Here is a 26,513-nt window from a genome sequence, read left to right as displayed (position 1 = left end):
TTGGTAACCGGATGGGTCACTGACCATCTGGACAATAAATTGCATACTGCTGAATTTTCCCGGCCCCAGTCAGGCTGGGTGAGGTTAATGAAAGTATTTGGGTAGCTTGTTGTCCCTTCACTAAAAAACCTTCTATTGTACAGTGACATTCCTTATCAAACGGTAAACAAAGACTCTTGTGACATTCTAAATAGTTAGCTACCTAACAGTTATTCTAGTTTGCTTGGTTGGTAGCGCGTCTGCCTTGTAAGTGCTAGGCCGTGGTGTGGGTTCGATTCCGCCCAGGACAGAATTTAATCTGAAGGGATAAGGTTGGTTTTTAGAAGGGCTGGCTTTCTCCTATCCTGTCTTTCTTCTCTTCTATTTTGGGACGATAAGACCTTACCAGTCACAGTTCCCTCTTTCAAACCAGTAAACAATGACCATCTTGTAACATTCTAAACAGTACTTATCCAACGTGTGACCCTGGTCACTCAGGTAGACGCCATAGTCCAGGGAGATCTTGTGTGTTAGGTCTGACAGGAGTGGGATCTTCAGTTTGCCCAGACCACCTGAAACAAGACGGAATGGGATAAGGACCGGGGAGAGAAATCCTTTTTTTTTAGAGAGAGAGAGAGAGAAATTTACAGGACATGAGGCACACAATAGGGCTGCCTGGAAGAGACTGACAAGAAACACCAACTCTATTTAAATGGGAAAAGTTTAGGAAGAAGAAATCAACAGCCAAATGGCCATAGCATGTTCAATGCATTGGTTTCCAATCACTGAAGTTAAGCAACGTTCTACAATGTTGATATTTGGATGGGTGACATACACATACTGCTGGCTTTTCTCAGCTCCACTCAAGCTGGTTGAGATTCATGTGAGTAGGCAGGTAGGTAACTTGTCAGCAAATGGAGGATAAAAACTTAGTCCCCAGAGTTAAACAGTGAGATTCAACCTTAAAAAAAGCAAGTCTCTAAGTATCAATCTTGGAATTATTTGACTTATTTGTCAATTAGACTGTGGCCCCACGTACTTGTGTAGGTCAGTTGAACCCCTATAGCTCAATGCGGGATCAGTACTAAGGGGTTGGATGTGATAAAAAATCTTACCTTCTTTCCTTGGTGTGTTGACCCAAGCAAGATGAGTAAAGTGAGAATCTACAGATGCCGCAACCACTTCTGTGTTGATTTGGTGGAACTCTTCCAGTCTGTCATTAAATGCCAAGATCTCAGTTGGACATACAAATGTGCTAAAAAATATAAAATTAAGAAATGGTAATTTTCCAAGGAGAAGGAGCCAAAGAGCAAACTTTGGAGGTGGGTAAGTAAATACTGTAAATAGATCTAACTGCTCTAAAAAAAAAAAAAAAGTCATTTACACAAACTCCCAATTTCCTAGATGTCATTTACACACCTGAATCCTAAGGCTTGCTTTTAAGATCTACTCTAGACTAGCCTAGATAAATACTTACAAATCCAAGGGATAGAAAAAGAACACCAAATATTTGCCATAGTAATCTGACAGTTTGATTTCTTTGAGTTGTCCATCAACCACTGCAGTCCCTTGCCAGAATGGAGCTGGTTTGGAAACTGAAAACAGATAAAATAATGTAAGAAAAGTTTAGGAAATGCAATTGAGGAGCTGGGTGCAAAAAGGGAAATATGGATTTTTTGCCCTTTTGGCGTAAAACAGTTTTTTGAATAGAATGTGGTGCGCTCTATCTTCCAGCATTTGAACTGCAGTGATAATTTTTTTTTTTTCAATGAGTTACAGCATTTTTTGTAAACATACTTTTCAAGGATTTAGATGAAAAATTGAAAACTTTAAAGTTAAATAATATCTCAGTTTGATGATTTTCATTTATTGCCCTTTTGGCACCTAGCTCCTCAATTAATAGACCATATTCTTCCCAAAATCAAAGAGAAAATAAGAAAAGGAGAGGTAAAAGCCAGCTGTTCCTAGGTGGGAGTCAAACGGTCAAACCTAAGACCTAGCACTTATAAGCCATACCTATGTGCTATCCTCCAAGCTGACTAGACTGATTCCACTTCAGTTGAGTTGAGATTGTTCGCTTGCATTTGCAGGGCGTGATTGTTTTTTTACGAAAATAAAACTCGGTTTATAATTTAATATTTATTTCTTTGATTGTATGTGCAATAAAAATAAGGTGATTGTAGTTACCTAGGTGGATATTTTCGCTTAAAAATCTGCAGAGTGCATTCGGTCGTTCTCAGAATTTCCACGGAAAACTGGAAAAGTGGTTCTTTTATAAATTTGATAAAATTTGTTCGCAACATTATCAGTGGATGTGAATGATCAGAAAAGAAACAAATCTATGTTCTTTTGAGCCCAGACGTGTTATTTTGGGATTTTGTCCACTATAGCCGTTCTTTTACTGGAGTAAAAGGAGTTGTTTCCCATCGCACTATTGTTGGGTAAGTTGAACTTTGTACGCTTTGTCCTAATAGGTACCTACATCAGTGTATATAATTATAAATATTTACATCGGAGTGATGGTAAAAGTAGGTCTTACAAGGTACCTAGTTACCTACTCACGATATTGTAATAAAATTACTTCTAAAGGCAGTGGCGTAGCGTGTATGTATGGCGTGTATGGCGGCCATACAACTCAAAAGTGCACTCTAGTGCCCATAAATAATAATGGCATGTACTTTGATGAGACTTGGTAGACCTGTGCATGAGCGCTACACGCCCTACACTTGAATTTAGACCACGCTACGCCACTGTCTAAAGGTAAGTACCTACAGGTACCCACCTATGCGTATGCTGCAATACATACTTGAAGGTATGTACCTACCTATGTGATATCAGGATCCCAGTCAGCACACACGATTGGATGTAAGGCTCGAATCAAGCTTACAAATTCACCTGTGTAAGTTGGATGACATCCAGTCTGCAAGCCTAGATCCACTTACTACATAGTTGGATTTAAGCGTGAAAGTGCCCTTGTTCCAGGATGTCCTCCAACTGGATGTAGACGTAAAAAGCACACACTTACATCCAGCCTAATTCACGCTTACATCCAGCGCATACGCTGGATTTTGAATGCTTGGATCCAGGCTTGATTTTAATGCTAGATCCAGGTAAATGCGCGCGCATACGCTGGATTTAGAATGCCGCAATCCTACCCAAATCCAGGCTATTAATAAATTCTGATGAGAAAAATAAATAAATAAATAAATAATAACTTTTACAAATAAAATTTCGACATGATATTTTTATTTTATTAGGTACAAAACAATTAAAACAGTTTTAAAATAACAAAAATAATTAAACAAATAGGATCATTGTTATTTCGTACATTTTATTTGGTAAAAAAAAAGCTTTATAATAAGACCAAAATAATACTTGGTAAAACTTTCAATAACTTAATAAATAAAAAAAACTCTTGACTTTTAGTTTTACAAATGTAATATATTTTATCTTTACACGTATTTCGGGTGTTACCCCGAATTAATTCTCAAGATGATATTTAATTGCAACCTTAATTAAATATCATCTTGAGAATGGGGTAAAACCCGAAATACGCGTATAGATAAAACTCGCACTTCGTGCTCGACCCCCCGGGGGCTTCGCGTGTTCGCTACGCGGAGTTGCGTATACGGTCGCGCTGCGCGCTCCCGGAGCTTCGCGGGGTTGTGCATGGGGTCGCGCTTTGCGCTCCCTTGTTTACGGTCGCGCTGCGCGCTCCCGGGGGCTTCGCGGGGTGTGCATGGGGTCGCGCTTTGCGGTCCCTTGGTAACGATCGCGCTGCGCGCTCCCGGGAGCTTCGCGGGGTGAGCATGAGCCAAGGTCGCGCTTCGCGCTCCCTTGGCTTCGCCCATGAAATCTAATATCGTCCCTGAGTTTTATAGAAACGTAGGTTACACAAGCGGCTGTGTTAAGGTTAGATATATTAAATTTGTAAAACTAAAAGTCAGGTACCTAATTCTTATCTTAAAAAAAAAATAATAATAATAATAAAAAAAACATGATATAATGAAATTAAATAATTTTATAAATTTTATTTACCTATGTCAATCCTGTGGTTTTTTACACGAAAATAATTCTGGTCCCAAATAGGAAGGTAAATTCCTGATCGAATCTTGTAGCCCGGTCCTTATTTTCAAATTTCGTGCTTGTAAAATCCAGGCTCCACTTTATCGATTTTTCCCTATCCACAACATCCTAACCTCCTTGACATTTCCCCTCCACCTCCCCTCTTTTGGATTATCCCGTTACCCGTTACCATGACAACTGATACGGGAACGGGATCCCCCGCTTTCCCTGTTTTTAGAAAAGTAGAAATAAAATAATAAATATATAAGCTAATATGAAAGAACCACGTATTTCATGTGTTGTATTTTGCAGGTTTTTATTTTACTGATTACACAGCTTTTTACTTAGCCAACTCAAACTCATTTGAATCTTGCAAAACTCAAGTTCTTAGGGGGGTTTGTGACTTATGAACTGGGAAATTTCAGTGTTTACAAAAACCCTCTGATTTTGTTTACTTCTGTGCAATGTCTTCAAGTGTTTTGTGGTTGAAAGTGGTTGTTCTATGTTGGCTCAATACTCTGTCTAATGGAGAAGGCTCAGAATCTTGTCGGTCCTATGAAAACGAGAATGTGTACCCCCATACTAAGCCGACAACAAATACAGACCATCAGTTACAATGGACCAAAGCAATGAGTAAGTTGAATATGAATAGTGTTAGTGCACATCCACAACCAACCACCATCAACCCTAGCCTAGTCTTGACCCAGCAGAAAATTAACAAACCATGAGTGAAAGCTTCTTCAACTGACCCGACAGGTTACGCCCCAGGACTGCGCCCACCAGGGTTAACGGTAGAATGATGAAGAGACAGATACATGCCACAGCAACCATCGTACCTGGGAAGAAAAATAGGACAAGGTTAGTGGTAACGCGCTTGCTTTTCCAAAAGGTCCCGAGTTCGATTCTCAGTTCCCACCATAGCATCGAGAAAAATGTGCACTCGTTTTTCATTTTTTTTTTTTTTTTTTTTTTTTTTTTTTTTTTTTTATCTCGCGTTTTTTTTTAACCTGGATGCGGGAAGTGCGTTGTGTTTTTTTTTTTTTTTTTAGAAGTCAGTATTGAATTGATACCTACGGAATAAAAACAGTGAAAAACCCATCTCGTAATGAGGGACATACTACGACACAGACCACAAGAGTTGTTGTTATTGTTGTAGCAGCAGGGGCCTCCTCATTATGATGCATCCCCAGCTCCGTCCGTCTCATCAGTGGGGAGTTGTAGGACTATTGCCACCTCCCTGGTCGGTGGGTTGGGCACTGCAGGTGCAAAGGTGGTGGACGTCATGGGGACTCTGTTGACAGTCTGGGCACTTGTTCTTCACCTTATTGTTGATCCTGTGTAGATGTGCGTTCAGGATCTTGGACCACAAGAGTCTAATGTGGCAGTTGTTCCATTGCTTCGAAATAGCTACGAAATATAGGAAGTTCCTAGTGACTTAAAAAACACAACCCCGACCCAAAGTTGTGACTGTCGTTGGAAATGAATAGCTCACCCCTAAAGGGGATTTAGCTAATAAAACTCACCGAAGGGTATGGCGCGACTCGCATGGTAATACATGGCGATGAAGTTGACGACCAGTGCCGTAGCGCAGACCAACACGGGCACTAGACACGCAGACAGGAGGCAGTGTCGAATCCAGGCCCGGCCTCCGAGGCGAGAGTAGAGGGCACCCCCAGCATACCCGTTCACAGGCGAGGTCAGGGCGTACACGAATATGGCCGTGCTTAGTAGTGAACCACGCCTGAGGGACGAAAATAATTGAATAGTAAAATAATAATAAAAAGGTAGAGGGAAGAGGAAATTATGAAAAAGAAAGGGACGTATTGTGTCATGCTACGAAACAGACCACACGCGTCTAAACAGTTGTTTCATTTCTACGAAATAAAAACGGCGGTAAAACACTCATCTTTAAAAAAAAAAAAAAAAAAAATATGTGTTGAATTCTAAAATATGCATCTGTTCTTAACCTTTCTTTTGTAAATTTGTCTCTGATCATTTTAATCTAATTATGTTTCTTCTTTTCAGCTAATGTTTTTCAGCAACTTTACCATACTCATGTTCTTTGCTCAAATTTGAACTGTGGAAGTCACGTACGTGGAATATTGCTACCAAAGGAACTAGCACAAATGAGCAGTGACCCTGGTTATTATAGGGTTAGGTTAAACGCAAGAAGGAGTTTCCACAATTAGAGCAGTGATGAGTGTTATTATAGGGTTAGGTTAAATACAAAGAGGAGCTTTTCTTTTCCACGGATGTGACTTCTGCATAATTACCAAACAGGTAATTATGTAGATTCAACTTTCACACTGTTTGACTCACTGTCCCAACCTTCACACTGTTTGACTCACCATCACCAACCTTCACATTGGACTCATGGTGGATTTCACAAGGCGACTTTCATACTTTTTGATTCACTGTTCAATTCACAGTGTTAGACTCACTGTTCAACATTCACACTGGACTCATGGTGGATTTCACAAGGCAACCTTCACACTTTTTGATTCACTGTTCAACCTTCACACTAATAACACTGGTCACTGCTCATTTGGACAGCTCCTTTTGTAGCAATTTCTCATTGTCATGGCTTCTGAATTAGTACCAAAGAAAATTGTAGGAGTGTCTTTGCTGATGGGAAGGTGATAGGTCTTTACCAAGTTCCTGGAACCAAAACCAAAGAATCTGAAGATGCTGATGTGTGAGGGGACTACAAGAACAAAAACAACTGAAGGGAATGTACTGAATTTGCTGATACCTACGCTGGAAATGGATGTTTAGTATCTGTAATGCCTGGTCCACACATATGTAATGTAACGTGAACATGTTAACACAAGTGCCTTACATGTATAAAAATTGACTAGTGTGGATGGGATAGAAGCACTCAAGTGAATGCTCACCAAATTCTCGCCTTGAATCCATGATGTTGTCAGTTTTCTGGTGATCTTCTTGGATGTTTGATACAGACGTGTTACAAAAGTGTGGACGGGTTTCTGAACATTGAAGTGAGCACTACGATAACCTTGAAGAATGGAGCACTTGGTGAACACACGCAAGCACTGAACCCACAAATGGTACTGTACCACGCTCGCGATTACATTACATGTTACATTATGCTAGTGTGGACCCGGCATAAGAGAACTCTTCAAGATCTATTAGGTACCTATCACTTCAATACGAAGAGGGAAACCCGGGCATACGTAGGTACTTGGTACAGCCAGCAAATTTCTGCAGATCTCTCATGTCTATATTACCTTGTGGTTGTGTTCATCACATCTGACATCAGCTACTGCAAACACAAATAAAATAATAATAAAAAGGTAGAGGGAAGAGGAAATTATGAAAAAGAAAGGGACGTAAGTATTGTGTCTCTTATCCCCCATCTGATGAGATTCATACTACGGGATGGGCATGCTACGAAAGAGACCACGCGTCTAATGTAGCAGTTGTTTCATTGCTACGAAATAAAAACGGCGGTTAAACACTCATCTTAAAAAATAAAAATATGTTATGCATAACTGCTTGTGTTGAGCATAACACAAATTTTATGACATGACTTGCACTCAAACCATGACCCTCCAGATTCAAAGCCCACAGTGCTAACCACTACACCACTGAGGTTAGAGGGAAGAGGTTTGATAGCGGGAACTGTTAATAGGGACGCCTTATCATCCCGAAATCGAAGAGAGAAGGAAGGCAAAATATGACAAAACCAGCTGTTCCGAGAAGGAAATTCATCTTGTTAGCATAAAGTTAGGCAAGAGCGGGAATCGAACCTAAGACTCAGCGCCAAAGAGAATAAAAGTATACATCATTGATGAAGATAAATATAAGAAAAGAGATTATGAAGAGACAGAAAATGCCTGGGACACTAATATTGCGCCTTGTTGGGCAAAAATAAGATTGATTGAAAATATTAAAGCTACAATCTTTGGTAATAGCCCTTACCAATTCAAATTCTGCTGATTCATAAATAATAGGGCCAAAGGAAATAATAAAATTGGACCTAAAGTTCTTACACAAAAACCTACATCCCTAGTTCCTAAAAACTGTTTAGCCCTTCACAGACTCTGGACTAGCAAATTCCTAGTATAATCTTTGGTAATAGCCCTTACCAATTCAAATTCTGCTGATTCATGAATAATAGGGCCAAAGGAAATAATAAAATTGGACCTAAAGTTCTTACACAAAAACCTACATCCCTAGTTCCGAAAAACCAGTGTAAAGTTATGAAGGGCAGAATAGTTCCTAAAAACTGTTTAGCCCTTCACAGACTCTGGACTAGCAAATTCCTAGTAATAATACTGTCAGTAAATTTCACTTGAGTCTTCGTCCTCACGTATGGTACACAACACTCTAGCACCCCCTTTGTCAGAAAACTCATTTCTTTACCATGCAAAGTCCACACTGAATTATTCAAAGCCCACGAGTTTTTCGAGGACCAAGAAAGTAAACCACCACTCGGTTCTTGCTCTGTGTTTATTTAGAGTTCTTTCTTCGCCTTCTTCTTGTTCTTTTCTTTGTTGTTGAAGTAGGTTTTCTTCTTCTCTGGATCAGGAATAATCTGAAACACGGTCAAATGTAGATTTATCAATAGAGTTTTTCCCTACAAGACAGGCAGGCTCTTAAAGGGAGGAACGTTTGTTCTTTCGTAGACGAAAGGGGTTTGCCTCCTATGCTTAGCATGGGCGATGTTCTTTGCTTTTTAACGAACGACGTATCCAATTAAATTAATAGAAACAGAATATTCTAGGGTTTTTTTTTAGAGCTTTGATAAACGGGAATGTAACAAGACTAACAAGGGAGGTCTTAACGTCCCGGAATCCAAGAGGAGGACAGGATGGGAGAAAGCCAGCCGTTCTGAGAACGAACCTTATTTCTTGAGGAATAAAGTTTGTCCCAGTCGGTAGTCGAACCGCGACTTAGCGCTAACAAGGCAGGCGCGTTACCCTCCAACCTACTAAGCTGGTGAGGGTTTTACTCGCTATTGTATTGTAGAGTCTTATTGACTTGAGGTAACTGTTTTTGGGAAAGTGATTACCTTTCAAAGTTATTCAATAAAAACAGTTTTTTAAGTGAATAATCTCGAACTTATTTCACAAGCAAAATGAAATAGTCTTGAGAAACAAATAGCTCTGATCAGTTTTATCTTCTCTTTATTATTATATTTTTTAAAAAAAGGGGATTTTATAAATTAGTTTGATTGGGGTATTTTGGAGTTGTTTTTCGTGGCTCCTTCTTTATACCAGCCCAGTGTGGTGAGTTAATGACCTCTAGTCTACAGAATTTGGTTCAGTAGGTACATATTATACAGCTGAATTTACTCTAGAATTGAGAATTAATTCTGGAAGGTTGCGTAAACCAAGCTCGAAGATTATTGCCATGATAGTTAAGTATGTGTGCGTTAGGCTGGAACTTGGCCACGGTAGTGCGCCTAGATGTCACTATGTCAAATGAAACTTTTCCTGACAGTTTGCCGTGCGCTCAGGTTCATAGTAGCAGAATTAAATTGGGGAATCTTAGAAAATGTTAGTTCATTTGTTTAAGTGAACATGTTTTCCCGTTTTCAGAAACGGTTAATGAAGACGTTGGTGACGAAAATTCGGAAACCCCTATTCGGGTAAGGAAGACATACAAGAGAATGAATTGTAAGCATTTTTCTCTCATCGCTTCTTCTCTTGACTCTCAAGCGATACACATGTGTTTTGTTTGATTCTCTAGGTTTTTCTAATATTTAAATAGGATTGCATTAAGCAATAAAATAGTAATTTTTACAGTTTTACTGGAAAAAATATAATCTTTTTTTCTGTGAGTTCAGTTTTTGGGAAAGTGATTACCTTTCAAAGTTATTCAATAAAAACAGTTTTTTAAGTGAATAATCTCGAACTTATTTCACAAGCAAAATCTAGGGGGAGCTGTGACAGTCTGATTGCACAACGCTTACTCCTTTTTTTTCTCAATACTTTATTAATATCACCCTCATCTGAACATTCTAAACAACATGATTTGCTCAAAGTGTGAGGAGGCACTCATAGAAGAAGACAGACTAACCTGCTCAGTATGCAAGAAGAATTTTCATTCAGGTTGTGTTGGAATCATGGAAACAATATTCAGAAAAATGAAAGCAAAGGACGTTTGGAAATGTCTTGATTGCAAGAACAAGAAACCCGAGACCCGAGATACTTCAGAGGAAAGGGCTAAAGAGACAAAAGATCAAACCGAAGATAAGAATAACAAGAACAATCCCCAATCAAGCAATGTATCAAAGGAGGAAATATTACTGAGATCTTTGTTTGAGGAATACACTGGAAAACTTACATCAAAAATGAATGAAGATTTTATAAGAGTGATAGAAAGATTAGAAAGCATGAAAACCAAAATAGAAACTCTTGAAACTGCCAAAGCGAAACTAGAAAAAGAAAATAACGAATTGAAGAAAAATCTGGAAGAAATAAAAAACAACCACGGTGATAGACTTGATTTCCTGAAAAATGTGTGAAAAGCAGACTGACACGTTTTCTAGAAGAAAATGACATTTTAAACCCGTCACAATTTGGTTTTCGAGAAAAAAAGTCTAGAAAACAGATAAAATAATGTAAGAAAAGTTTAAGAAACACAATAAAATTAATAGACCATATTCATCCCGAAATCAAAGAGAAAATATGAATAGGAGAGGTTGTTGTTGTTGTAGCGGCTTTAGCTTTCGCCAAATGGCGATAGCAGAATAAAGAAAAGATGTCTTTTTGTATCTGCTATACACCGGGCCCTGGTCACTCAGGTAGACGCCATAGTCCAGGGATATCTTGTGTGTTAGGTCTGACAGGAGTGGGATCTTTAGTTTGCCCAGACCACCTGAAACAAGACGGAATGGGTTAAGGACCTGAGGAGAGAAATCCTTTTTTTGATAGAGAGAGAGAAATAAAATTTATCAGGACATGAGGTACACAATAGGGCTGCCTGGAAGAGACTGACAAGAAACACCATTTAATTGGGAAAAGGTTAGGAAGAAGAAATCAACAGCCAAATGGCCAATGCATTGGTTTCCAATCACTGAAGTTAAGCAACGTTCCATATGGTTGATATTTGGATGGGTGACATACACATACTGCTGGCTTTTCTCAGCTCCACTCAAGCTGGTTGAGATTCATGTGAGTAGGTAGGTAACTTGTCAGCAAATGGAGGATAAAAACTTAGTTCCCAGAGTTAAACCGTGAGATTCAACCTTAAAAACCTTTTTTAAACCTTCTAAGTATCAATCTTGAAATTATTTGACTTCTTTGTCAATTAGACTGTGGCCCCCACAAGTACATAATTATGTAGGTCAGTTGACCAGTTGAACCCCTATAGCTCAATGTGGGATCAGTGCTAAGGGGTTGGATGTGGTAAAAAATCTTACCTTCTTTCCTTGGTGTGTTGACCCAAGCAAGATGGGTAAAGTGAGAATCCACAGATGCCGCAACCACTTCTGTGTTGATTTGGTGGAACTCTTCCAGTCTGTCATTAAATGCCAAGATCTCAGTTGGACATACAAATGTGCTGAAAAAAATGAAATTAAGAAATAGTAATTTTCAAAGGAGAAAGAGCCAAAGAGCAAATTTTGGAGGGGTAAGTAAATACTGTAAATAGATCTAACTGCTCTAAAAAAAAGGCATTTACACAAACTCCCAATTTCCTAGACGTCATTTACACAACTGAATCCTAAGGCTTACTTTCAAGATCTACTCTGGACTAGCCTAGCCTAGATAAATACTTACAAATCCAAGGGATAGAAGAAGAACACCAAATATTTGCCATAGTAATCTGACAGTTTGATTTCTTTGAGTTGTCCATCAACCACTGCAGTGCCTTGCCAGAATGGAGCTGGTTTGGAAACTAATTTAAAACAGATAAAATAATGTAAGAAAAGTTTAAGAAACACAATTGAGGAGCTGGGTTGGGTGCAAAAAGGGAAATATGGATTTTTTGCCCTTTTGGCGTAAAACGGTTTTTTGAATAGAACGTGGTGCACTCTATCTTCCAGCGTTTGAACTGCAGTGATAACTTTTTTTCAATGAGTTACAGCATTTTTTGTAAACATACTTTTCAAGGATTTAGATGAAAAATTGAAAAAATTTAAAGTTAAATATCTCAGTTTGATGATTTTCATTTATTGCCCTTTTTGCACCCAGCTCCTCAATTAATAGACCATATTCATCCCAAAATCAAAGAGAAAATAAGAAAAGGAGAGGTAAAAGCCAGCTGTTCCTAGGTGGGAGTCAAACCTAAGACCTAGCACTTATAAGGCATACCTATGTGCTATCCTCCAAGCTGACTAGACTGATTCCACAACCATAGACTATTGACCTTTGTCAGTTATCAAAAATGTATACAAAAAAGCATCAACCATGACAAAAAAAAAAAAAAAAAAAAAAAAAAAAAAAAAGGGGGCTTAATTTTGATTTTTGGTACTTATGCAGAAGTCACATCCGTGGAAAAGAAAAGCTCCTCTTTGTATTTGACCTAACCCTATAATAACACCCAAGGATAACAAGCTCAAATTGTTTAAGGGGTAATCACTGCTCTAATTGTGGAAACTCCTTTTTGCGTTTAACCTAACCCTATAATAACCAGGGTCACTGCTCATTTGTGCCAGTTCCTTTGGTAGCAATATTCCACGGACGTGACTTCTGCACAAGTACTTACCTGACTTTCTGTCAGGGTCAGAGTTTTATGGTCAAGGCTCTGTTGAAGAAGCTTTCACTCATGGTTTGTTAATTTTCTGCTGGGTCAAGACTAGGCTAGGGTTGATGGTTGGTTGTGGATGTGCACTAACACTATTCATATTCAACTTACTCATTGCTTTGGTCCATTGTAACTGATGGTCTGTATTCGTTGTTGGTTTAGTATGGGGGTACACATTCTCGTTTTCATAGGACCGACAAGATTCTGAGCCTTCTCTATTTAACCTAACCCTATAATAACACTCATCACTGCTCTAATTGTGGAAAATCCTTCTTGCGTTTAACCTAACCCTATAATAACCAGGGTCACTGCTTAATTGTGCCAGTTCCTTTGGTAGCAATATTCCACGAACGTGACTTCTGCACAAGTACTTACCTGACTTTCTGTCAGGGTCAGAGTTATGGTCAAGGCTCTGTTGAAGAAGCTTTCACTCATGGTTTGTTAATTTTCTTGCACATAAAATATTGACAAACGTTGACTTTTTTTCTGTGCAAGAGTGCTAAGCCGCTGTGGTTACTCTGTTCGTATTTACGTAGACGTAGAGTGTAAATACTTATTTGTGTCATCTCTTTATTTTCGTTTATCATAAATCCTCAGATTTACATTATTTAATTTTTTTGTTCCTGTAGACTATTATGCCTAAAAAAAAATATTTTTCATTTATAATTATGGTTTAAATTATAATCTTAGATTTGTAGATTTCTTGTATATCCTCACACTAGTATTAAAGTAGGTATCTAGTTATTATCTACACCTCATAACTTTTGGTTTCAATGTTGAGCTACAAAATTAAGGTAATGTATAAAAAATCAATGTATTGTTCTTTTAAAATATTCAAAAGAAAAATTAATATGTTCAGTTCTTGACAAAAAATTGTTTTATTACTTTTTAATGACAAAATGTACAAAGTTTTTATAATAAAACAAAATGTAATAATTTATTTTTCAAGATAAATCAGTTGTGTTCTTTCCCCTTGATTTTTTTTTCTTTTTTTTTTTGCTTGGACTTGGAACCGAACCAACAAGTTCCAGATCAGAAACCCACTATGCTAATCATGAGGTTCTCAAATTCTAATTTATAAAATCAAAAATATAATTACTCACATAAATAAATTTATCATACCACCAATATTTTTCATCTTAGATCAGTCTATTTTAAAGCTTCCAATATCTAAGCTAGTTCCGCATTTAGGAAAAAATAAATACGTACGTCCAGCACATGTAAACATCCAAAGAAATTGATAGAACATTTCAAGTCAATCAGCCCAGTAAAAGTGGCTAAAAAATTGTCAAAGAATTTGACGCATACCCCAATATCTAAGCTAGTTCCGCATTTGGGAAAAAATAAATACATACGTCCAGCACGTAAACATCCAAAGAAATTGATAGAACATTTCAAGTCAATCAGCCCAGTAAAAGTGGCTAAAAAATTGTCAAAGAATTTGACGCATACGACACTATTCATATTCAACTTACTCATTGCTTTGGTCCACTGTAACTGATGGTCTGTATTCGTTGTTGGTTTAGTATGGGGGTACACATTCTCGTTTTCATAGGACCGACAAGATTCTGAGCCTTCTCCATTGGACAGAGCATTGAGCCAACATAGGACAACCACTTTCAACCACAAAACACTTGAAGACATTGCACAGAAGTAAACAAATTTTTGTAAACACTGAAATTTCCCAGTTCATAAGTCACAAACCCCCCTAAGAACTTGAGTTTTGCAAGATTCAAATGAGTTTGAGTTGGCTAAGTAAAAAGCTGTGTAATCAGTAAAATAAAAACCAGCAAAATACAACACATGAAATACGTGGTTCTTTCATATTAGCTTATATATTTATTATTTTATTTCTACTTTTCTAAAAACAGGGAAAGCGGGGGATCCCGTTCCCGTATCAGTTGTCATGGTAACGGGTAACGGGATAATCCAAAAGAGGGGAGGTGGAGGGGAAATGTCAAGGAGGTTAAGATGTTGTGGATAGAGAAAAAATCGATAAAGTGAAGCCTGAATTTTACAACCGCGAAATTTGAAAATAAGGACCGGGCTACAAGGTTCGATCAGGAATTTACCTTCCTATTTGGGACCAGAATTATTTTCGTGTAAAAATTTTTGTAAACACTGAAATTTCCCAGTTCATAAGTCACAAACCCCCCTAAGAACTTGAGTTTTGCAAGATTCAAATGAGTTGGCTAAGTAAAAAGCTGTGTAATCAGTAAAATAAAAACCAGCAAAATACAACACATGAAATACGTGGTTCTTTCATATTAGCTTACTTATTTATTTCTACATTTTCTAAAAACAGGGAAAGCGGGGAATCGGAATCCCGTTCCCGTATCAGTTGTCATGGTAACGGGATAATCCAAAAGGGGGGAGGTGGAGGGGAAATGTCAAGGAGGTTAGGATGTTGTGGATAAGGAAAAATCGATAAAGTGGAGCCTGGATTTTACAAGCGCGAAATTTGAAAATAAGGACCGGGCTACAAGGTTCGATCAGGAATTTACCTTCCTATTTGGGACCAGAATTATTTTCGTGTAAAAAACCACAGGATCGACATAGGTAAATAAAATTTATAAAATTATTTATTTTTATTAAATCATGTTTTTTTTTTAAGATTAGAATTACCTAGGTAATCAAAATAAAATTCGTATCGTATCTTCCCCACTCAAAAGTAGGTAGGTAAGAAAAAAGAAAAGAAAATTCATGAGTTTAAAATGAAAATGATAAAGTGAAAAGCTCCCAGACGAAAGTCTCATCATTCATCTTATTTTCCCTCCCACTTCCTTCTTCTCCTCCCTTGCTCCATTATCTACTAATGTTCGTTCTCGGAACGGCTGGCTTTCTCCTATCCTGTCTTCCTTCTCTCTTCGATTTCGGGACGATAAGACCAAAGCAGTTACAGTTCCCTCTGTCAAACCTCTTAAAAAAAAAAGCTCACATTTTCTGACGAAGTAAAAGAGTGAGACAAACCTATTAACCCATCTTTTTCTATCTCCCCTTAGATCGAAAACCTTGAGGATCTACTCAAGGAGAAGGATATCTACCTACCTCCTTTATTCGTATCTTCTCTCCCTCTTTACTCTTTATCCCTCCTGAAATTCCCATACCTACCTTATTTATTCCCACCTTCTCTTCCCTTCCGCTCCTCTCTTTCCTCGCTCTGTTCTCCTTCGGGATAAGAAAAACGAAAGACTGCAAAAGCTGAAGGCAAGAGAGAAGGAGGGGATCTGACAGCAGAAATATTTCAATTCAGAGAGAATGGAGGGGAATCCTTTATCTTCATTTCATTATATCATGTTTTTTTTTTAAGATTAGAATTAGGTAATCAAAATAAAATTCGTAGGTATCGTATCTTCCCCACTCAAAAGTAGGTAAGAAAAAAGAAAAGAAAATTCATGAGTTTAAAATGAAAATGATAAAATGAAAAGCTCCCAGACGAAAGTTTCATCATTCATCTTATTTTCCCTCCCACTTCCTTCTTCTCCTCCCTTGCTCCATTCTCTACCTACCTACTTCTCAATTTTCCTATCTACCTCCTTTATTCGTATCTTCTCTCCCTCTTTTCTCTGTATCCCTTCTGAAATTCCCTACCTACCTTATTTATTTCCATCTTCTCTTCCCTTCCGCTCCTCTCTTTCCTCGCTCTGTTCTCCTTCGGGATAAGAAAAACGAAAGACTGCAAAAGCTGAAGGCAAGAGAGAAAGAGGGGATCTGACAGCAGAAATATTTCAATTCAGAGAGAATGGAGGGGAATCCTTTATCTTCCACACCCCCTACCACCCACGATATCAGCTTCACCCCCATCATCCTACCATCCCATCCCCACCCTCTTTTATATCATTTCCAAAAATGTCTAGTGCGCAAGCTTTATCTTCCCCACCCCCTAGCACCCACGATATCAGCTTCACCCCCATCATCCTACCATCCCATCCCCACCCTCTTTTATATCATTTCCAAAAATGTCTAGTGCGCAAGGAAGGGACGACTTTGCGATAAGCGAGGGTCATAGCAGAAAGCCGAAAAAAGGGGTTCCTCAAATTTTGTCAATCCTTTTTTTCTTCGATAATATAGGAGGGAAACATTTGGAACTAGGTTGCTGGTTCGATTCCCGCCCGGGAAAACTTTATCCGCTCGTTCTCGGAACTGTTGGGTTTCTCCCTGCCCTTTCCTCCTTTGCTCCTCAATTTCAGGACGATGGGACTTTGTTGGTATCTACAGCTTCCTCTATCAAACTTCCTAGTAAAAAAAAAGTTCGAAGAAAAAAATATCTTTCTTCTGTTATACGTTGGTATCTACTGCTCAACTTTGTCCGTTTTTTTCTTCGATAATAGGAGGGAAACATTTGGAACTAGGTTGCTGGTTCGATTCCCGCCCGGGAAACTTTATCCATTCGTTCTCGGAAAACTGTTGGCTTTCTCCCTGCACTTTCCTCCTTTGCTCCTCAATTTCAGGACGATGGGACTTTGTTGGTACAGTTAGTTTCCTCTATCAAACTTCCTAGTAAAAAAAAAGTTCGAAGAAAAAAATATCTTTCTTCTGTTATACGTTGGTATCTACTGCTCAACTTTCAAAGTTACAGGTGAATGATCAAAATTCAAGAAATACCACTAGGTACCTAAATTACGAAAACGAACGATCTAAGCCGAAGTGAATGGTACTTGGTATGATCGCTGTTACTAGAACTCTAGCCTTGAGGGTATGTTGTGCATTCCAGCAAGTAGGTAGAGGTATTATCAGTTTTATCAGGGAAGTGGTTCTCAGCCTAATGGCCCACAAATGAGGCCTATTCCCCATGCCTCTAAGGGCTCACATACAACAACTGGAAGAGTGTTTGAAGAAAGAAAGATGTGCCAAGAGAAAATTACAAGTAGAAATAGAGAAGTTGACAGAAATGTTGACAGAAGAAAAGTGTCTTCGGGTCAGGCTAGAAAATGAACTTACCGTGGAGAAGAAAGCTTATACAACAACTGGAAGAGTGTTTGAAGAAAGAAAGATGTGCCAAGAGAAAATTACAAGCAGAAATAGAGAAGTTGACAGAAATGTTGACAGAAGAAAAGTGTCTTCGGGTCAGGCTAGAAAATGAACTTACCGTGGAGAAGAAAGCTCGTAAGTGCTGCGAAATAAGATTAAAAAAAGCTTGTATGAAAATCAAAGAAATAAGTGAAGAATTTAGGTGTTACAAGGAAAATATTCACAAATTGAAACACCAAATTCAGGAACGAGCTTCCTACTCATGTCCTCCAATTCGTAAAATAAAGTCATCTTGTAAGAAGCTTGACACTAAAATCCCGTCTTTCCATAGAAGTTGTCAACTTTTGTATTGTAATACAAAAGGACTCAAAAGCTTTCAATCTTGTCGGGCCATCCCTCTACCCCCTTCTTGTAGAGCTGGCACACAGCTTCGTACTGTCTCTAAAATATGCACCAGTAGCAAGAGAGGTAGACCAGGGTCAGACTTGTGGTCCAAGGAGTCCTTTGGGTCATGCTTCAAAGGACTCCAATCGTTGTATACTTTACTTGCAGAAAAATATATCGGTTGTACTTGCCAATTTTTGCGGAGCTTCCTAATCAAAAAATATTAAAATCTATCAAAGGTCATTTCTTGATTTCTTCCAATAGGGTAAGTAAAGGGCTTTAAATGTCAAAGTTGATATTAAATTTTTTAATGTCAACTACACTTATCGGTAGATAGGTATAAAATTATCAATGAAAATTTCAAGATGATTATTAAGGACCTTCTTCCGACCGAAAGGACTTTTCAGCTGATGGATCACAAGAGGACAGGGGTACAAAGTCCATTTTCCCAAGCCTTTGTTGGAAAGAAAATCTCCTTTCTGGCCCTCAATTTTCTTGTGGATTAAAAAGTTGATTCTGGTCTTTAGAGAGAAAATCTCCTTACTAGCCCTCAATTTTCTCCATTTAAAAGGGTTGTTTCCTCCTGCCCGCGGAAAATTTTGTGAAAAGCTTCCCCAGTGTGTTCACATTAATAAAACTCTGGTCTTCTCTCATCGTTCATGAAATTCTCCTCTCTCTTCTCATTACAAATATTCGGAGACAAGCTACCTGCCTTCTCATATTAACCCCCTCCTGCAGGGGTTGGGCTGGAAGGCTTGTGCATTTAACCCGCCAATGCCGCGCCCTTGGCTCGTCAATAGGTCAATATATTGTTGACTTTATTCGTGTTGTCCCAGCACCTAAATGGGAACTATTGTGTCTCTTCTCACGCATATGATGAGAGGCATACTATGGGATGAGCATGCTACGACACAGACCACAGGTTGTCTGGCTAGGGGACGTTAAACAGAGAGAAGACTAGCGTCTGGCTGTGGGACTATAAACAGGGAGGAGAACTAAGGGCTCAGTTTTCAGCCTTGTGGTCCAAGGAGTCCTTTGGGTCATCACTTTAGACAGAAAAATATGGTTAGGTAATTTTGCTAAGCTCGTAGTGCGGAGCTTCCTAATCAAAAATATCAAACTATCTCAAAGGTCATTTCTCCCAATAGGGTAAGTAAAGGGCTTTTAATGTCAAAGTTGATATTAAATTTTTTAATGTCAACTAATACTTATACTCGTAGGTATAAAATTACCTATCAATGAAAATTTCAAGATGATTATTATTAAGGACGTTCTTCCGATCGAAAGGACTTTTCAGCTGATGGATCACAAGAGGACAGGGGTACAAAGTCCATTTTCCCTAGCCTTTGTTGGAAAGAAAATCTCCTTTCTGGCCCTCAATTTTCTTGTGAATGAAAAAGTTGATTCTGGTCTTTAGAGAGAAAATCTCCTTACTAGCCCTCAATTTCCTCCATTAAAAAGGGTTGTTTCCTCCTGCCCGCGGAAAAATTTTGTGAAAAGCTTCCCCAGTGTGTTCACATTAATAAAACTCTGGTCTTCTCTCATCGTTCATGAAATTCTCCTCTCTCTTCTCTTTTCTCTTCTCTGTGTGATATTCTCTTCAAACTTCTCTTCAGTTGAGATTGTTCGCTTGCATTCGCAGGGCGTGATTGTTTTTTTACAAAAACAAAACTCGGTTTATAATTTAATACTTATTTCTTTGATTGTATGTGCAATAAAATAATACAATTGCAGGTAATTGTAGTTACCTAGGTGGATATTTTCGCCTAAAAATCTGCAGAGTGCCTTCGGTCGTTCTCAGAATTTCCACGGAAAAGTGGTTCTTTTATAAATTTGATAAAATTTGTTCGTAGTCGTAACATTAGGTATCAGTGGATGTGAATGATCAGAAAAGAAACAAATCTATGTTCTTTTGAGCCCAGACGTGTTATTTTGGGATTTTGTCAACTGTGGCCGTTCTTTTACTGGACTAAAAGGAGTTGTTTCCCATCGCACTATTGTTGGGTAAGTTGCACTTTGTACGCTTTGTCCTAATAGGTGCCTACATCAGTGTATATAATTATAAATATTTACATCGAAGTGATGGTAAAAGTAGGTCTTACAAGGTACCTAGGTACAAGGTACCTACACACGATATTGTAATAAAATTAGTTCTAAAGGTAAGTACCTATAGGTACCCACCTATGCGTAATGCGTATGCTGCAATACATACTTGAAGGTATGTAGGATGTACCTACCTATGTGATATCACTCTTTACAGTCTTTACCTTATTCTCTCTCATATTACCTAAATATACAATATGCAGATCTTTAGGTAGATACCTACAACTTCAAATCTTTAGGCATCTACTTCAAGCAATGTTATTAGTTATGTTTTCTTGGCACATCTACCAAATTTAGGGGATTAGTCAAAGTCCCTAGGTTATTCGACAAAATATGCATTTGGATTTTGGTAAATAGGCAGGTTCTACTTATCAACTACAACTACATGTAAATTCTTTCAGACTAAAAATTTTAGAGAATATTATGCGGAAGTTAAAGTTACCTATTGGTTTTTCTGTTACTGGTAACAAAAATGGGTAATTAGTCTCATCCACCAATGTAACGCGCGAATTCCCCAGCAGCCCAGCAGTTTATCATTCGTGTTGGTGGAGACATCAAAATTCCCTTACTTGCACAATGGAGAAACAGTTAAAAGACAATCAGGCATGCATACAACAACTGGAAGAGTGTTTGAAGAAAGAAAGATGTGCCAAGAGAAAATTACAAGTAGAAATAGAGAAGTTGACAGAAATGTTGACAGAAGAAAAGTGTCTTCGGGTCAGGCTAGAAAATGAACTTACCGTGGAGAAGAAAGCTCGTAAGTGCTGCGAAATAAGATTAAAAAAAGCTTGTATGAAAATCAAAGAAATAAGTGAAGAATTTAGGTGTTACAAGGAAAATATTCACAAATTGAAACACCAAATTCAGGAACGAGCTTCCTACTCATGTCCTCCAATTCGTAAAATAAAGTCATCTTGTAAGAAGCTTGACACTAAAATCCCGTCTTTCCATAGAAGTTGTCAACTTTTGTATTGTAATACAAAAGGACTCAAAAGCTTTCAATCTTGTCGGGCCATCCCTCTACCCCCTTCTTGTAGAGCTGGCACACAGCTTCGTACTGTCTCTAAAATATGCACCAGTAGCAAGAGAGGTAGACCAGGGATCTTCAAGGGAAAAGGAAATAATCAAGACAGGAAAGCTAATCCTCAATCCCGAAAGAAAGTTCCACCAAGAGCATAAGAAATGTTCAACCAAAATCACAAATTTTATTCTATTGACCCAGACCAGGGATCTTCAAGGGAAAAGGAAATAATCAAGAGAGGAAAGCTAATCCTCAATCCCGAAAGAAAGTTCCACCAAGAGCATAAGAAATGTTCAACCAAAATCACAAATTTTATTCTATTGACCTGCCTGCCTTCTCAGGGCTTATCCAAATTCATCTCTGTATGAGATAAATAGAATAGAATGAATTTATTAGTTTCCATTCAAGCTGATGTGTGAAATCATCTGATTCATTTGTACACTCTGAACTGTTGACAGGAGAGATTGGAGCAGCTGAGAAGAGAAAACAACAATAAGGGAAGATACTATTTCACCATAATGAACAAGTGTACTTTATAAAAAAATAATGTAAAACTTTCTGTTTGAAAATTCATGTTAAGAGGAAATGATTTTATACGGGCATTGATTGTGTTCCGCTTACAAAGATCTGAATTCTCAGAAAAAGTCCGTCTTGAAAAGGCGGGTCTGGACGCCACGTTTTATCAGGTGTTTTACCCGTTTATCGTATCAGTTAAAATAGAATAGAATATACATTGTTCATACTACCAGTATAGGGCTGAAAAGTCGCAGTCTAAACAGTTAAAAGGGTTTTGTGTGGACTGCAATTTGTCGATCATACGCTGACTGATGACCTTTCGACGGTAACAGACAACCTTAAGTATACAATCCCGGTTATTTCTAAGTACTTCTTAATTTCCTCGTCAACATGTTGATAGTGAGGTGACGGTTTGGGTGACGGTTTTGCATGTTTAACGAGACATTGACCAAATTAGTCACAAGTCTTTGTTCCTCACATCACCCGAGCTATCGACTGTATTAGTCAGTTAGTCACACCCAGATAAGCCTGTCGGAAACTGTCGTAAGACTCACATAAGTAATTTCTCTGTTACAGATTCAGTAATCTCTCTGTTACAGATTCAGTAATCTCTCGTAGAATTCCGTCAATCGAGAGGAACCGCGAGAACGGACGAGATATTGTGGTAAGATATTGACCATGCTCTTTGATTTAATTTATAATGTGGAAGGTAGCGGGAAAAACTGTATAATGTGTGGGGCAATGGGGCATTCAATTTTTGGCAAACAGCAGACCGCCATTTGTGTGAAAAACGAGAAACGAATGATGGGAATTTTTTCTCTCTCTATCTCTCTTTCCTCTCTCTATTTTTTTAATCGATTTTTTAATTTGGTGCTTTGGCACATCCACCCATGATATAATCTTCTCCCTACCCTCCTTGTTCACTTTCATGAACAACTTTACCATGAACCTATTGGTGTACTTGTAGGTGTGGAGGAGAAGATATTAAATGCTCTATCTAGACGTACCTACTCTGTATTCATGCAGAGTCCAAACACAGAATGGTACAATGGTATGCATCGGACATGACCACACTTCAAGTAAAAGTTACATTCCGCCAAGGATTTCAATAGCCTGGCCTATCATTTGTCTGAAATCCTGATACCCTCAGAGTACCAGTAGATAGGTACTAGGTTTTAATCGTGAGGATGTGTTGAACCTTAACACCGTGAGAATTTCTGGTTCAAGGACCAAGAAGGATGTGAGGTGAGGGCGTATCATATTACACTTCTTCTTTCTCCCCCTAATGAAAGTGTAGAGCGTGTAAAGGTATACTGGTAGACTAATAATATTCTCTCTCTCGTCTCTCTTCCTTTCTCTCTCTCTCTCTCTCGTCTCTCTTCCTCTCCATCTCTCTCTATCTCTCTCTCCTCCCTCTATTTTTTTTTTAAATCGATTTTTTAATTTGGTGCTTTGGCACATCCACCAATGATATAATCTTCTCCCTACCCTCCATTTTCACTTTCATGAACTTTACCAATGAACCTATAGGTCTATAGGTGTGGATGAGAAGATATTCAATGCTCTATCTAGACGTACTCTGTATTCATGCAGAGTCCAAACACAGAATGGTACAATGGTATGCATCAAACATGACTACACTTCAAGTAAAAGTTACATTCCGCCAAGGATTTCAATATCCTGGCCTATCATTTGTCTGAAATCCTGATACCCTCAGAGTACCAGTAGATAGGTACTAGGTTTTAATCGTGAGGATGTGTTGAACCTGCCTGGCCTATCATTTGTCTGAAATCCTGATATCCTCAGAGTACCAGTAGATAGGTACTAGGACTACTAGGTTTTAATCGTGAGGATGTGTTGAACCTTAACACCGTGAGAATTTCTGGTTCAAGGACCAAGTAGGATGTGAGGTGAGGGCGTATCATATTACACTTCTTCTTTCTCCCCCTAATGAAAGTGTAGAGCGTGTAAAGGTATACTGGTAGACTGTAGAGGTACTAGATACTATTGTAGAGTACGTTGGTACAGGTGCTGATTTTTTTAACAGGTCCCTCTATCAAACCTCTTAAAAAAAAGATTCTGATTTTGGTTTGAATTTCGTTCCCACTTCCCCTTCTCTTATTTTACACTCGAGATTTTATTACTTTTGGAGTAGTTTATTTCATAAATAAAAGGAGTTAATTTGTACTTTTCAACCCTATATAATTTTCCTGTGAGACCCTGAGTCCTGAGGGACAGCGGGCCCTAAGGGAAACTAATACCAAAGTAATTAAAAATAAATAAGGAAATAAGAAGTAGGTAATGCGAAAGTGGTTACAAAGTACATTTTTTTAAATAAATAAAATAAGAACAAACAAGATTCAAAAGATAATAAAAAGGTATTTCTACTGTCAACTTTTTTCTCCCTTATTAAAAATTAAAGAAAACAGACTCTAGCATAAAATAAGAAACCTACCTATTTTAGGAATTTCTAATAATAAATATTTTACTTTACTCTCTTTTCTTACAAAGGAAAGAGTTCGCTCATCCTTCCCCAGCTTTAATTAGGGAAATAATTAGAACAATGTTTTCAAAGGTTTAATTAAAAAGAGAATTTCAAGTTTGAAGAAGAAAGGAAAATTGAAAATTCCATTTTAGGAATTTCTAATAATAAATATTTTACTTTACTCTCTTTTCTTACAAAGGAAAGAGTTCGCTCATCCTTCCCCAGCTTTAATTAGGGAAATAATTAGAACAATGTTTTCAAAGGTTTAATTAAAAAGAGAATTTCAAGTTTGAAGAAGAAAGGAAAATTGAAAATTCCAGCAAGACTAGAAGACACATCTTGCAAAGAAAAATCTAGCGAGGTATGTAGGTACCTTGGAAATTACAGAAATCTAAAGGTTTGTCCACACTGCATAGTCGACGGCCGTGAATCGATGTAGGGATGTAAATGAGTTGCAAATATATCGATAAATCGATATATCGATATATCGGCCCCTCAAATATATCGATATCGATATATCGGCACTCGTACAAGTATACTCTCAGACTCTTCTTCTTATTTTCGCCTTTTCCTGCTTAGGCGGGGTCTGCATGTATTCGCAGGTCATCCTGTATAAAACAAGAATATTAGAGTACATAATGGGAAGGATTACCTTGGGCACTTACCACGTATCCACATTTCATATGGCACTCAACAGGAGAGTAATTAAACCTGGCGGGTTAACTTAACCATGTTATTAATTTCTCTTACTTTGTTAAGACTAGTGTGACAGCGCATTATCAATTATCTTGATTAATACCTTGATTATCCTATACCTTGATGATCCTCGAGGTACCATGATTATGAGATTATCCTATACCTTGATTAATTCTTCAGATAACATGTAATTAACCCGGTGGATTTACCCAATGGTTAATTCAGTTGTACTTTTCAAACTCTTCTTTTCTATATGAGATTAATTCTAATAAGATTGCTTTATCAATGGCTTATTATCTAATTTCATTTTCTTATCAGTGAGTGGAGTGAGTTATCATTGCTCTTTAACGCCTAATTTTTAGCACCTAAAAGAGAAATTTCCCTCAGATTTGTTGTGATTAGCATGATGAAGGATTTTTCAACCACAACGCAACATAGATTTACTAAACTAAAGTAGGTACCTATTTATGGTGTCTAAAGTTTCTGGAAATTTACTTTAGGTGCTTAATTGTTTCGGAATTTTAGGATTTACCCGCTCGAAATTGGCGTTTATCAAACGACTAACTGTTTGCAATAATCCAAGAAAATTCCAGCAAGACTAGAAGACACATCTTGCAAAGAAAAATCTATCTAGATTTGTAGGTACCTTGGAAATTACAGAAATCTAAAGGCTTGTCCACACATAGTCGACGGGCGTGAACCGATGTGGATCGAAGGCCGGCCGACTATGTGTGGACAAATCTTTATACAACTACGTTGGTAGGAAACTAATTGACTACGCGGTCAAACTTTCTTGACTTGGCGGGGCGGAGCGCTACCGCGCTCCTTAATAGTGGGAGTGGTTGTATTCAACTAAAATTAATGTTATTGTGAGACAATTGAAAGCTTTGTTTACCTCTTGTTTCGTGGACCCAAAGTATAGTTCCAATAGGGGTTCGATCCCAAAAATATTGAAATATCTGGAGATACACGCCCTTATCTTTCCTCTCTCGGTTGTCTCTAAATATTTTACCGGTAACAGTGCCCTAAATCACCAAAGTATGGAAAAGTATCTTACAAGTGTAATAGCCAATGGAAAAGTAGAATTTTGAATTTGGACGAATCATATTAATTTGTACTTTTCAACCCTATAATTTTCCTGTGAGACCCTGAGTCCTGAGGGACTGCGGGCCCTAAGGGAAACTAATACCAAAGTAATTAAAAATAAATAAGAAGTAGGTAATGCGAAAGTGGTTCCAAAGTACATTTTTTTTTTTTTTAAAAAATAAATAAAATAAGAACAAACAAGATTCAAAATAGTTTGTTCTAGACAACTAGGCTCAGCAACATTGTACCTATTTCCTTATTTAACATTAACTTATAGGTAGTTCATTTATATTATTAATCGATTTTCTTCTTTAATATTATCTACTACAATATTGATGTCTATAACTCTATAAAGTTAATTTACTATTTATTTCGTATGAAATATAGGCGTTGGTATGGGGCTAAAGGGAATAGAAGATTAACATCTTGTTCCGATGTTCATAAGATGCATCATTGATGCTTAGATGAGAAATGGGTTGGACTCATAAGATC

At 37.9% G+C, this 26,513-nt stretch overlaps 1 protein-coding gene and 1 long non-coding RNA gene across 2 annotated transcripts; both read right to left on the bottom strand.

The window, feature by feature from the left end:
• Positions 1–16: 16 nt before the first annotated feature.
• LOC103509049 (peroxiredoxin-4-like) lies at positions 17–14,577 on the bottom strand. Its single transcript, XM_008473640.2, has 5 exons — positions 14,235–14,577; positions 1,457–1,574; positions 1,095–1,234; positions 410–551; positions 17–74 (listed from the first exon to the last, which is right to left on the bottom strand). Exons 1-5 carry the CDS (start codon positions 14,401–14,403, stop codon positions 17–19), a joined length of 627 nt encoding a protein of 208 aa, XP_008471862.1. The 5' UTR covers positions 14,404–14,577.
• LOC113467366 lies at positions 7,852–8,622 on the bottom strand. Its single transcript, XR_003391466.1, has 2 exons — positions 8,233–8,622; positions 7,852–8,065 (listed from the first exon to the last, which is right to left on the bottom strand). It is a non-coding gene; the product is annotated as an uncharacterized LOC113467366 (long non-coding RNA).
• Positions 14,578–26,513: the final 11,936 nt, after the last annotated feature.

The sequence above is a fragment of the Diaphorina citri genome, unplaced genomic scaffold, assembly GCF_000475195.1.
Source record: "Diaphorina citri unplaced genomic scaffold, Diaci psyllid genome assembly version 1.1 scaffold461, whole genome shotgun sequence".
Taxonomy (NCBI): Eukaryota; Metazoa; Arthropoda; class Insecta; order Hemiptera; family Psyllidae; genus Diaphorina; species Diaphorina citri.
This window is presented reverse-complemented; position numbering and strand designations above follow the sequence as displayed.

Bases quoted from the DNA above. Each gene is read 5' to 3' on its own strand.
- LOC103509049 (XM_008473640.2), bottom strand. From the start codon at position 14,403: ATGTCTTCAAGTGTTTTGTGGTTGAAAGTGGTTGTCCTATGTTGGCTC. The intron at 1,235-1,456 runs GTAAGTATTTAT...TATATTTTTTAG, and splicing joins TTTTTCTATCCCTTGGATTT to CACATTTGTATGTCCAACTG. The intron at 552-1,094 runs GTAAGATTTTTT...GTCTTGTTTCAG, and splicing joins CAACACACCAAGGAAAGAAG to GTGGTCTGGGCAAACTGAAG.